General features: G+C 39.4%; 1 protein-coding gene across 1 annotated transcript in view; it reads right to left on the bottom strand.

Annotated features, from left to right (window-relative positions):
• LOC113054231 (H-2 class I histocompatibility antigen, Q10 alpha chain-like) overlaps positions 1–14,090 on the bottom strand; it is a 32,408-nt gene that overhangs the window by 11,588 nt on the left and 6,730 nt on the right. The window contains exons 3-4 of the mRNA XM_026219611.1: positions 381–684; positions 4–291 (exon numbers count right to left, since the gene is read on the bottom strand). Coding sequence (XP_026075396.1) covers positions 4–291; positions 381–684 — 592 coding nt within the window. The remainder of the gene's footprint in view (positions 1–3; positions 292–380; positions 685–14,090) is intronic.

The raw sequence follows: 14,090 nt of genomic DNA, 5'->3' as shown, positions 1-14,090 counted from the left end.
TACAGCCGTTTCTGAGCTCCTCGTATGCATAGTCTCTAAATTTGTTGAGCCAGTCCACACACTCTTTCTCCAGGTATCCTTTGGTGTATTGGTTTAGGATCGGCACATTGTCCCATTTTCTCTTGGTTGGTATAGCTGCAGCAACAGGAGCGACCCACTGAGACTCTTTATCATCAAAAGACAAAAAGTTTGCTCCATCATAGCTGTACTCATCAATGCCTTTGGAAAACTTCACTTCATCTCCTTGTTTCTCAATTTCACAACCGTGTCTCCACTGAAGAACATGAAGATCTGAAATGGACATAAAAAATGTCTGTGAGGTGAACATATAAATGAAATGATAGTGTATCTGCAGGTTAAACTGTGTGAATGTTTCTCACCTGATTCATTGTGTCTCATGCGTTTCATCAGAATATCAACATTCACATTAAACCACTGTTCTTTGCTCTTTCTGGACTGGGTGCCTTTTTCCCAGTAATCCTCCTGCATTTTCTCTTTCATCCAGTGCTGTTTGGGAATCTTCCTCTGTTCCTCACTATTGTAATAGTCAATCTCTCTGTCATCTAGCAGACCCATAGCAGTGAACTGATAGATGCCCGGCAGATCCACAGGTTTGGACAGAGCCGTGTAAATGTAATACAGCGAGTGCTTCTCTGCAAGGAAAAGCAATACAGCTAAACTAATCTACTTTCATGTGTCATGATCTTCACACATTTAAAATTAAACTCTGAAATTAACCGAGTCAACACCGATTTACCTCGTTTGAACAATGACACTGCTGTTTTTTAATCTAAAAGGCAATACGAAATATAAATATTGTGACTTGATGAAAACCAAAAGCAACTTTTAAGATTTGTTTTTGAAATGGTTTCTTTACAAAAAAGTTTCTATTTTTTTCTTTCTATTTTTTTTAGGTTTGAACATTGCCTTAACTTTCAGCTGATGTTTTCTTGAAGGTTACCCACAACCTCTTCAATGTTTACTAAATATCAACTCTAAATGATGCACTATGGTGTAACCACTACATGGCTGTATAGCAGGTAGTTGCCCCAAACATTGTTTTTAAACATAATTACTTGTATTAGATTCTGCATTTGGTTATATACATTATTTAGATTATAAAGACTACTTTTTGTAAAAGTTGACATTTAAAGGTCAATTTGAAGTGTCAGTTTTTGCATTGTTATTGCGGCCAAATTTGAACATAGGGAACACATTTTGTAACTCATACTAGCTACATATAATAACTTGATTAGTTATATGAAAGTAATCTGAATAAATATTGACTCGGCGCGACCATGGTGATATTCCAATATATATTACTGAGTGTTTACCTAGTGTCACATGAGGAGCACAAAACAGACACAGTGGGCGTGGCGTCAGGCCTCGGAGAGGCTTTTATTAACAGAAATCAAATAAAACGGGATAAAAGGTGGCCAAAGGGGAAGAGTGCCCAAAATTAACAGGGAATCTGGAGTCCTCGTCGTGCTGCAGGGTTCGTGTGGATCGGGCAGTGTTCATGGAGGAAGGGTCCAGGTAAGGGACAGAGTCCGGTGGCCGCACGCACTCCTCTCTTCTGTCCGGGGCGCGAGGGGCCATTTCCTTCAGCTGTGCCCCATCACACGCCGCCAGCCCTGACTCGTCCAGCGCCCCTCCTCTCACACACCCACTCCAGTCGGGAGCCTGGTGAAGGGGCGGAGTCCAGTGGCCGCACGCACTCCCCTCATCTGTCCGGGGTGTGAGGGGCGGCGGCATCCTCTAGCGGCCGCATCACTCTCGTTGGCCGCGACTCTGGCAGGGGATGGACGGCCCGGCATCCTGGCCCGTCGGCCGTGCAAATGGGTGCGGTTCCAATCCGCAGGTCCAGCAGCTCACGTCTCCAGTGGCGCGGGAGTCCCTCAACATGCACAGGGAAGAGACCGGTCTCCCGAGGAGAGGCGCGTTGGGCTTTTAAACAGCGGCAGTGATGAGGCTCCATTTCCTTCAGGTGTGCCCCATCACACGCGGCCATCCCTGACTCGCCCCTCCTCTCACACACCCACTCTAGTCGGGAGCCTGGTGAAGGGTGGCGATTTAGGACGGGGTGCCGGTGACAATCAGGGAGGGGGCAGTCTTCTTTACTAGAGACAATGCAGAAAAGCCGAGCGGATGTGGCGGAAGACAAAACTTGAAATTCACTATAGCATCTATAAAGACAGCCTTCATGCTTTTAATGTGAAAATAGCTACAGCTAAACAGAATTTCTTCTCAAACCTTATAAACAGTAACTTAACACTCATACTCTTTTTGCCACTGTTGAGAGACTGACAAACCTCCCAAGTCAGATTCCCAGTGAAATGCTCTCAGACAGCAAATGCAATGAGTTTGCATCCTTCTATTCTGAGAAGATCATCAATATCAGGAAGGCGATTAGCACATCCTCAAGTAATGCAGAGGTCAGACAGATTAGGCCACAATATCAAAAAGAATACTATGTCTATTTTTGAAGCAATTGAAAGCAAAATTCTGGAAGACATAGTGCAGCACCTAAAATCATCAACCTGCTGTCTTGACACACTTCCCACATCTTTTTTCAAAAATGTGCTTAACTGCTTAGAAGCAGATATTTTAGAAGGGGTGAACGCCTCACTTCTTTCTGGGACATTTTCAAACTCCTTAAAAACTGCAGTTGTAAAGCCCCTCCTGAAAAAGAGCAATCTTGATAACACAATTTTAGACCAATATCTAACCTTCCTTTTATAGGCAAAATTATAGAAAAGGTAGTTTTTAACCAGCTGAACAAATACTTAAACTCAAATGGATACCTGGACAATTTTCAATCTGGTTTCCGACCATATCACAGCACAGAGACAGCACTCATTAAGATATGAAATGATATTCGCTTAAATTGTGATTCTGGCAAAATATCGGTGCTGGTATTGCTAGATCTCAGTGCTGTGTTTGACACTGTTGATCATAACATACTACTAGAGAGACTGGAAAACTGGGTTGGGCTTTCTGGGATGGTACTCAAATGGTTCAGATCATACTTATAAGGGAGAGGCTATTATGTGAGTCCAGAAGAGCATAAGTCTAAATGGATGTCCATGACATGCGGAGTCCCACAAGGGTCAATTCTTGCACCGCTCTTGTTTAGCCTGTATATGCTTCCACTAAGTCAAATAATGAGAAAGAACTAAATTGCCTATCACAGCTATGCTGATGATACCCAGATTTACCTAGCCTGATCTCCAAATGACTACAGTCCCACTGACCCCTCTGCCAATGCATTGATGAAATTAATAGTTGGATGTGCCAGAACTTTCTTCAGTCAAACAAGTCAAACAAGGTAGTCATTGCATTTGGAAACAAAGATGAAGTGTTGAAAGTGAATGCATGCAGACTCTAGGGGTCAAACAACCAATGGGCTCCTCACCGGCCTTCCCAAAAAGACCATTAGACAGCTGCAGCTCATCCAGAACGCTGCTGCCAGGATTCTGACTAGAACCAGAAAATCTGAGCATATCACACCAGTCCTCAGGTCCTTACAGTGGCTTCCAGTTACATTTAGGATTGATTTTAAAGTACTTTTACTCGTGTCACTAAATGACCTAGGACCGAAATATATTGCAGATATGCTCACTGAATATAAACTAACAGAGCACTCAGATCATTAGGATCAAGTCAGTAAGAAATACCAAGGGTTCACACAAAACAAGGGGAGTCCGCCTTTAGTTACTATGCTGCCCACAGTTGAAATCAGCTTCCAGAAGAGATCAGATGTGCTAAAACACTAGTCACATTTAAATCTAGACTTAAAACTCAACAGCTTAGCTGTGCATTTATTGAATTCATTTTAAATAAGTAATTTTTTAAATAATTGTATTCTTGTTATTATTTTTCTTCTTTATTATTTTACTTTCTTTTATGTAAAGCACTTTGAATTACCAGTGTTTACGAAATGTGCTATATAAATAAACTTACCTTGCCTACCATAAATAAACATAGATGTGGTCTGTGGTCTGTGGTGGATTCATTTGAAAAACTTCACATTGCTGTCATCTATTAATACTGTAGATACAAATTCTAGTAGCTTTAATTGCATGGTAAAAATTACTTACATTGCTATAGCAATGGAACCGCTGTGCTGTTGAGCATTATCACATGTAGAGTCGAAAGAGAATCAGGCAGTGTTTAAATAGGCAAGAGCGAGGGTGGAGAAGTGCGTACAGAGATACTCAGAAGGAAGGCAGAACAAAACCAAGATCTAGAACAACATATGCCCCCTTCCAGACGTCGTCTCTTTCAGGGAAGACCTTGCATTTTCCAACATGACAATGCCAGATCACATACTGCATCAATTACAACATCATTGCTGTGTAGAAGAAGGATCCGGGTACTGAAATGACCAGCCTGCAGTGCAGATCCTTAACCCATTGAAAACATTTGGCACATCATAAAGAGGAAGATGTGACAAAGAAGACCTAAGACATTTGAGCAACTAGAAGCCTGTATTAGACAAGATTGGGACAACATTCCTATTCCTAAACTTGATCAACTTGTCTCCTCGGTCCCCAGACGTTTGCAGACTGTTATAAAAAGAAAAGGGGATGCCACATACATGCTAAACATGGCCTTGTCCCAACTTTTTTTTGATGTGTTGATGCCATGAAATTTAAAATCAACTTGTTTTCCCCTTAGAATGATACATTTCCTCAGTTTAAAAATTTGATATGTCATCTGTTGTATTCTGAATAAAATATTGCTATTTGAAACTTCCACATCATTGCATTCTGTTTTTATTCACAATTTGTCAGAGGCCATGGTTCTCATTTCGGAAAAGGGTGGATTGCCCACTTCAGGTTGGTGGAGAGTTCCTGCCTCAAGTGGAGTGGTCATGACTGAAAGAACAAGATCACGGATACAGGCGGCCGAAATGAGCTTTCTCCGTCGGGTGGCTGAGCGCTCCCTTAGAGATAGGGTGAGAAGCTCGGGCACTCGGGAGGAGCTCAGAGTAGAGCCATTGCTCCTCCACATTGAGAGGAGCCAGCTTAGGTGGCTCGGGCATCTATTTCGGATGCCTCCTGGACGCCTTCCCAGGGAGGTGTTCCAGGCACGTCCCACCGGGAGGAGGCCCCGGGGAAGACATAGGACACGCTGGAGGGACTATGTCTCCCGGCTGGCCTGGGAACGCCTCGGGGTCCCCCCAGAAGAGCTGGAGGAAGTGGCTAGGGAGAGGGAAGTCTGGGTGTTTCTGCTTAGACTGTTGCCCCCGCGACCCGGCCCCGGATAAGCGGAAGATGATGGATGGGTTTGTACACTTAACCTAACAGGCCTTTTTCAGTTATAAAGTTGGATTTATCTGATAATTCTACATTTTATTAAAGCTGCGGTAGGTAACTTTTGATGCTCTAGCGGTTAATGAACAGCACTGCTTGTGTATTGCGGAAGAACATCGTAGCCGGATCTACTTCTCTCTGTTTATGTCTATGAAGAATCACAAAGGTACTCGGTTATTCCCCTGCGGTACCCCAGAAGCAATCTAAAATAGTCCGAATATAAACACTTATTATAGGTGCACCCTAGTGATTCAGGACAAGCTAAAAACACAGTTTGGAAAATGGATTCATGGTGTACTCGCTTATATACATTTTTCTACATTTTGAACACAAACAAAGTTAAGCACCGCAGCTCTGATTGGTTGTTTTTTACCGGGAGCGATGGAGTTTCTGCAAATGGCAATAGGACAGTGGGAGGAGCCAGAGGAGCTTGATTTTTTTCACAGATTATCTGTCTCATATTCTACTGTCAGGACATAATGACAGGTTTAACAAATATGTAAAAAATATACTTTTACAAAAGTTACCTACTGCAGCTTTAAGTGAACGTATACAGTGGAGAAACAAATCTCCTGTGCATTATTATATCGGATCTGTGCACTCGGTCTTAAAGGGACAGTACCCTTTAAATACCTGCTGTTCCATTAGTGACACCTGCTGTCAGAGAGTGACATTTGCGTCCCATTCACAAAGGTAAAATCGTACCCTTCTGTTTACTTTTTTTTTTTTTTTTTTAATTTTACAATTTTTTTATTATACAATCTAAATAACATGTATTTAAAATCTTTTTTTATTATTATTAGTAATTAAAATGGTTTCCTCTGATCTAAAAATTTGTTTAAACTTAAATATTTATTTTAGCTGTATTATTTTTTTTAAGGATTTCATAGGTTTTAAAATGGTTTTAAGATATTTGTATTATTTAACATTTCATTTTCACAAACAAGCATGTTTTTGTCTGATAATAAAATAACACATTTTCATTCATAATTAGTCTTAAATCTCATTTTGTAAATAAATAACTTTGTATAAGAAAATTGTATGGTGTAATCTGTATAGTGAATGTTATCGCATCATAAGTTTATTAAATCGGTACATCACGGTATGCTACTAGTTTTTGTTGATCACGCTTTTTTTTTCCACAGTAAAGTTCAGCCGATGTCTTTTTTTTGGCCAATTTAAATTCATTTTGGGCTACCAAAACCTGAAGAATGCCTGTCTAATCTAATGTTTAGACAACTGTGCCAGATGTTTGGCTACTTGTATTATGTGTTTGGTGTGTCCGGATTCATTTTGAAGCTTTGAGTTCAGCATGAAACAGCATTGAATCCCATTCATTGTATTCAAATTGTATTTATATTGATTGGAAGATTTAAATGACATTACTATTTTTGTTGTTCATAGAAATTCTGTGGAAAACTGATGTTCTTAAAAATAAAAATAAAATGCAAAGAAAACACAAATCTTATGGCTGGTATGTCGGAAAGCATATAAGACATTAGGTTAATATGTTCCTTTGTGTTACAAAGCTTAAGTATTTCAAAGTATTCTAAAGTATTTAGATTAAGTTACTAAACCTGAGTAATCTAACAAAATACGTTACTGATTACTTTTTAAAGCTTGTATTTTGTAGTTTATATCTGTAGTGAAATACATTTTAAAAGTAAAAGAAAGAAAGAAAAAAAAAACATCTGCAACATTTTAATTGGAAGATTCGTTAGCCAGTAACGTTATATTTTATATATATAGCATAGCATATAGAGAAAAAATAAAAAATAATATATTATATCCTATAGCATGCATTTCTTTTCAAATGTAATTTCTTTCGTAACAAAGACGATTTTAATCTTGTTACTTTCTGTAGCTTCTCTGATAAATCCCACAACTTTAAATCATTTACCTGTTTGAAGTGAGGGTGGAGCCCCATAAAGCAGAAAAACACAAAGCAGAGCAAAGATCTTCGTCGCCACACTCGTTTCCATTACTGAAAGTCTTTAAGTATGTGTATTTTTTCCCCCCCAATTTTATATCGCTGACAGCAAGAGCTCACAGCAACAGAAAACTATTTATTGGAAAATAGCGGTAGATGTTTTAACCAATGAGAAAACAGAACGATGACATCATCCGTATCTGGGGAGAAATGGAGAGGTTTAACCAATGAAGTGTTTTATTCAGTCAGGCATTGTTTAATGAATATATATAAAATGTATTTATTCATTCAATAATTGTTTAAGTGTGTGTGTGTGTGTGTGTGTGTGTGTGTGTGTGTGTGTGTGTGTGTGTGTGTGTGTGTGTGTGTGTGTGTGTGTATTGGGTAATATGATTTTTTTTTTTTTTTTAAACAGCCTGTCTTGACAGTAAAATACTCATATTTATGTATTTATTTATTGCTTGTAAAACCGCTTTTCCTGTAAAAAATAAATAAAATAAAAGTAAATATATACTGAAGAGCACTGAAAAAAATTATTCATTGAATTTACTAAAAACAATTTGGTAAGTGGTTGCAATCAATTTATTTCATCTACATTTAAATAAACAAATTTTGCTGAAAGTTAATCCTCTAAATTTGTTTATATGAATAGAGCTAAAATAAAATGATTGCAACCACTTACCATAAACAAATTTGTAAATTAAATTAATCTTTTTTTTTTTCAGTGAGGTTACTTAACAAAAAAACTAAATTGTTACTTCAGATTAAATAAATGTAAGATGAAATAAAGAATAAGACAATCTCCATCTTTCTATCACTCTCTGTTGTTTAAAGTGATAAAATATAACTTAATTCTCACCATATTTCTGATATTATATTATCAAGCTAATATGATTAATTGGATTGTTAGCTTTTACCCAAAACTGCGAGTACAGTGCATTAGCATTTGTTAGCTGGTTAGCATGTCATTCACGTTGCAAGTCAGAATCATTCATCAGTCACGGAGACTAATGGCTTCTTCTCCTGCTGTTGTTATTTGCACCTCTTGCCACATGTACAGTTTATCTCTCTCTGTCGCTGATGAGGGATTCACATGTGATAAATGCAGGGAAATAGCAAGCTGACAAAGAAGATTTCAGATTTAGAGACACGCATCCAAACTTTAATTGAGGACAGTAAGAATGTTAGGGCTCTAGATACGGCTTTGGATGCGTCTAGCTCAGGGATTCCTGTACATTGTTAGATTACGGTTACAGAGCCCCTGCAGCAGTGTGATTGGGCGACTGTGAGACAGCATAGTCGTGGGTCAAAACACCGCTTTTCTGTTCCGATCAAAACATTAAACAGGTTCTCCCCACTCAGTGATGCACCCTGATGAAAATGCTGTAGTTTATTCAATACAGTGGCTAAATTAATGAAAAATAAAGCATCAACAAATGTTGAAATTTACCAACATCACAGCAGTAATGACTTTATGAACTACTTTACTTCTAAAATTGATACTATTAGAGATAAAATTGTAACCATTCAGTCGTCAGATACAGTATCACATCAGACAGTGCACTATAGAGAAAAATGGTATCTGTGAGGATTTCCAGTCAGGATTTAGACCGTATCATAGTACTGAGACTGCTCTCCTTCGAGTTACAAATGACCTGCTCTTTGGAAAGTTTTGGGAAGTCATAGCCTAGTGGTTAAAAAGTTTGACTCCTAACCCTAGAGTTGTGGGTTTAAGTCTTGAGCCGACTTAGGTGTCCTTGAGCAAGGCACCGAACCGCCAACTGCTCCCCGGGCGCCGCAGCATAAATGATGCCCACTGCTCCGGGTGTGTGTTCACAGTGTATGTGTGTGTGTGTGTTCACTGATCTGTGTGTGTGCACTTTGTATGGGTTAAATGCAGAGCACAAATTCTGAGTATGGGTCACCATACTTGGCTGAATGTCACATCACTTTTGTCTGATCAACGTTATAATAGAAGGTGTATAAATATTGGAAATGTGTTTGAGAGTTGGAGACAACTTAAAACAGACAAAGTTTTTAAAACACATGCAGAGTTGGCTGATTTTCTCCTTGCCAGCAAAAGAATTAGCTAAAGCTAGCTAGCTGATGTGTATCCTGAGGTGGTTTATAATTTGCAGACAATACAAATATTGCTAACGTATATGCATTAGCTGATCAACCTACAGTGATTTTTGCTGTGCATCGTCAGGTGTGCTCGTTCCGGTTGGTGTCCTCAATCTGGCAACCGGTGTGTACCAAGTCTGAGGAATCCTACATAGAGGTTTACACGGAGAACCTGAGACCTGAGGATCCGTACAGATTCGAGGCTATATTTTAAATGGTCAGCCGGGTCCGGTTCGGGTCCCAATCCATTACTTCAGGTCCCGGGTCTGTTTAACATTGTGTGATATATCCAAGTCGATCGGACTCGGAGAACACCCAATATGGAAGTAAATTAATGACATATGTCTTTGAAACAAAAAAGCATGCTGAATTGCACTAACTGAAAAAAATAATGCATTGCATTAACAGTACTTGCATTTTAATGCCTTGTATTTCCAGGGCTTGCATTTTTAGGTCCTGAAATTGAACATAGTTGTTCGTTTAAGATGTGAATATTTCAATTTAAAATATTTCACACACCTTTTCATAATTAAAAAATCAATAATTCATATTCACGTTCCAGAATTCACTTCCAAAATATTCAATCGGTTTAAAAATACGATGTATAATATTCGACAGGCAAATTTCGGTCCATTTTATTTCACTTTCCAAATTCGCTTCCACAAATTCAGTGGTTAAAATTCGGCAGATAATTCGCCCTTCCACATCCGGGAGCTGCAGGAATAGCAGTAGAGCACAGAGGCATGATCTCCATCTGCTGTCAGTCGCTCACCAGCAGGTGGTGCAAGCGGCTTCTGATGAAGACCAACGCAACGGGTGGATTAAGTAATACAGTTACAAAAACTGATCTGCAGAAATGGAGCAGGCCCTAAGGAGAAGTTTTGATTATCGGGGCATGTGGAAAAGCTGATTGTGTGAATGTGAATGTTTATTTCAACATCTTTGCCTTTACCATAGACTGTATAAAGGCTGTTACCTGTAGCCTAGTAAGCAGCATTCTCTACCATAAAGGAGATTATAATGGGATTTTACCCAACGCTGAAGTACAGAACTAACATTACATCTGAGGAAGACATATATTGCTTGTTTAGTTTCCGTAACTTTGTGTCATGGCTTGTGCGTCGCTGTGCTGTCCCCTCACGTCACACTCCAGGATTCCCCAATGACGAGTAAGGGGCCTTTCACATATCGCGCTTAAAAACGCAAGGAAAACGCTAGGCACACGGCTTTCTCCTTCTTTCCAAAGCGCTCGGGCAGTTGTGCTCATGAGGCGTCTGCCGTGGCTAAGCATCCATGACCTGCTCTCTCCATGAATACGCGAAAATTTAAGCAAAGGATAAATGGATTTGCAGCACTAAGAATCGCTTGCAGTAGCTCTGCTACTAAATTTATTTCAAAATGGCAATCCATATACAGCTATGATCACCTGTTTCCGTCATCTTGGCTGAGCTTTCAACTTTGTTATGGGAAAGGATAAAGCTGACTGGTTAGTTCTTGCCACATGACCCGCGGTGCGCTTGCGGTATTCTGAAAAGTTTAGATGTTTTTAACTCGATGTGGTTAGGACGCACCTGGAAAAAACAAGCGCATCGCACCACATCGAGTTAAAAACATCTAAACGTTTCAGAATACCGCAAGCGCACCGCGGGTCATGTCACCTTTTCCGTAACAAAGTTCAGCTCAGACAAGATGAAGGAACAGCTGTATATGGATTGTCATTTTTAAATTAATTTAGAAGCAGAGCAACTACAAGCAGTTTTTAGTGCTGCAAATCCATTTATCCATTGCTGAAATTTCCGCGTCTTCGTGGAGAGAGAGCAGGGACCCAAGGGACCATCTGACAATTCCACTGGGTTAAAAGGTCCAATGTGTTTTAATAGAAATTTTAAATAACGTACTGTCAAATTCTAAATCTTGTATTTCTCATAGTGATTATCTACAGGTGAGATTTTGCCAATACCTCCCTTCATATATTTACAGTGTACAATTATTTACATATTAAAGATCCCTGGAAAGGGTTTTTCATGTTCCAACAGTTGTTGTACATTGCTAGAGACTTAGACTTACTAATTTTTTCTTGTAAACAATATTTGTGTAGTGTCCATACAAAGAGAAATAGAAATAGTACTGGCCATATATATTTAGTCAGTTTGAGTAAATTTATAATTTAGTGTAAACTGATTAATTTGAATTTAATATTGTACTACGTCTCATTTTGAGGTAAATTTGCAGATGGTCCCTAAAGCAGCTTAGAATCAGAATCAGAATCAGAAAGAGCTTTATTGCCAAGTATGTTTGCGCATACAAGGAATTTGTTTTAGTGACATAAGCTTCCAGTACACAGAGACACCAACACACAGACAAAAAAAAAAAAAAATGTAGCCAAATAAATAAGTGTATAAACAATTGTGCTATAAATGATAATGGGATAGGATTGAAAAAGATGCAGGGATGTACTAGGATGGAGGGGTAACAAATAAATATAAAGATGTTGCACTTTTGTTTGCATAAGCATAAGTGGGGAACATTTAACTGTTCATGAGGTAGATTGCCTGGGGGAAGAAACTGTTCTTGTGCCTTGCTGTTCTGGTGTTTGCGGCTCTGAGACGCCGGCCAGATGGCAAAAGTTCAAAAATGGGGTGACTTGGATGTGAGGGATCCAGAGTGATTTTATGAGCCCTTTTCCTCACTCTGGATGTATACAGTTCTTGAAGGGTGGGCAGGGGAGCACCAATAATCCTTTCGGCAGTCCGAACAGTTCTCTGTAGTCTTCTGATGTCCGATTTTGTTGCTGAGCCAAACCAGACAGTTATAGAAGTACACAGTACAGACTCAATGACGGCTGAGTAGAACTGTTTCAGCAGCTCCTGTGGCAGGTTAAACTTCCTCAGCTGGCGAAGGAAATACAACCTTTGTTGGGCCTTTTTTACAATGGAGTCAATGTGATTGTCCCACTTCAGGTCCTGAGAGATGGTGGTTCCCAGGAATCTGAATGACTCCACTGCAGTCACAGGGCTGTTCATGATGGTGAGTGGGGAAAGTGCAGGGGGGTTTCTCCTGAAGTCCACGATCATCTCCACTGTTTTGAGCGTGTTCAGCTCCAGGTTGTTAAGACTGCACCAGACAGCCAGCTGCTCAACCTCTTGTCTGTAAGCAGACTCATCACTGACTGTAGTGTCGTCTTTAGAGGTGCAGTCGTTGGTGTACAGGGAGAAGAGCAGAGGGGAGAGAACACATCCCTGAGGGGCGCCAGTGTTGGTGGAGCAGCTGTTTGATGTGAATTTCCCCAGTCTCACTAACTGTTTCCTATCTGTCAGAAAGCTGGTGATCCACTGACAGATAGAGCTAGGAACAGAGAGCTGGGCCAGTTTGGTCTGGAGGGTTGTTGGGATGATGGTGTTGAAAGCCGAACTAAAGTCCACAAACAGGATCCTCACATAAGTCCCTGTTTTGTCCAGATGTTGCAGGATGAAGTGCAATCCTATGTTGATTGCATCATCCACGGACCTGTTTGCTCGGTAAGCAAACTGCAGGGGGTCCAGTAAGGGTCCAGTGATGTCCTTCAGATAACCCAGAACCAGTTTTTCAAACGACTTCATGACGACAGACGTTAGAGCCACAGGTCTGTAGGCGAATAGACAGCAAATATCAAACATAAAACTACTGCGCTTGTTTTTCTTTTTATGAAAAAAAAAATGATTTGGTGAAACTTTTTGGTTTTTGGGGCTCATTTCTGGGCTCATCTGTTGAAATGTACATAATATACAGTAATATATTGTATTAATTAGATGCCGAATTTAATATCTTGAGGCAATAAAAGACGTTAATTTTTTAACGTTAAACGGAGTTTTTCTTATTAAGTGACTTGCGTTAATACCCTCATCTGTCTGTATATAGGGTGATATCAGCTAATTTGGGCCACTTTTTGGTAAATCGTTTGGGACAATAATACAATACCATATATGCCTATTCCATGTGTATTTATGATTAATAATGACTGTTTTTGATCATTTTGTTTTGAAATTATGTAATAAAATATAATTATTTAGGCCCTAAAATTCTTGAAACATCAGTGGTGCCAACTTTTTTTGCATGAGCAGTTTAAGGTAAAATGGGCCAGCTGTTCAGGTAAAATGGGCCGGTCAAACCGCAAAGGGAAATTGTAATTTATCATCAATTTTAATTTCAAAACAACTGCTTATACAGCCACATAACATTTAAACTGCATTAAACAAACATATCCATTATGTGCCATTAAAAAAAATACATTTTGGGTGCAAACCCACATATTCAAATGTGCAATTAAGTCAATTTTGGAACAACATAGATCAGTGAACTGATGTCAGTTGTGTGTGTGTGGGTGTGTATGCGTGTATGTGTGTGTGAACAATACATTTAGAACAAAATGTGCAAATGACAAAAATTCACATTCAAAATTGATAACTGATAACTGATTTGTGTGTGTGTGTGATGAATTTTTTTTGTCAAAAACAGTTTTTGTAAATGAAACCATTGTCATCACAGATACCATTCTCTTCACCACATCATGAAACCGGGCAGCATAATGGTAGTAGATATTTTATTTATTATTTATTTATTATATTGGTGGTGTTGGTGCAGTGGATAAGACACATGCCTTTGGTGTGAGAGCCCTGGGTTCAAATCCACTGTGAGACACCAATGTGTCCCTGAGAAAGACACTTAACCTCTAGTTGCTC

This window comes from Carassius auratus, chromosome 3 (assembly GCF_003368295.1).
Source record: "Carassius auratus strain Wakin chromosome 3, ASM336829v1, whole genome shotgun sequence".
NCBI classification, from domain to species: Eukaryota; Metazoa; Chordata; class Actinopteri; order Cypriniformes; family Cyprinidae; genus Carassius; species Carassius auratus.
Note: the sequence above shows the minus strand (reverse complement) of the source record. Positions and strands in the feature narration are given on the sequence as shown.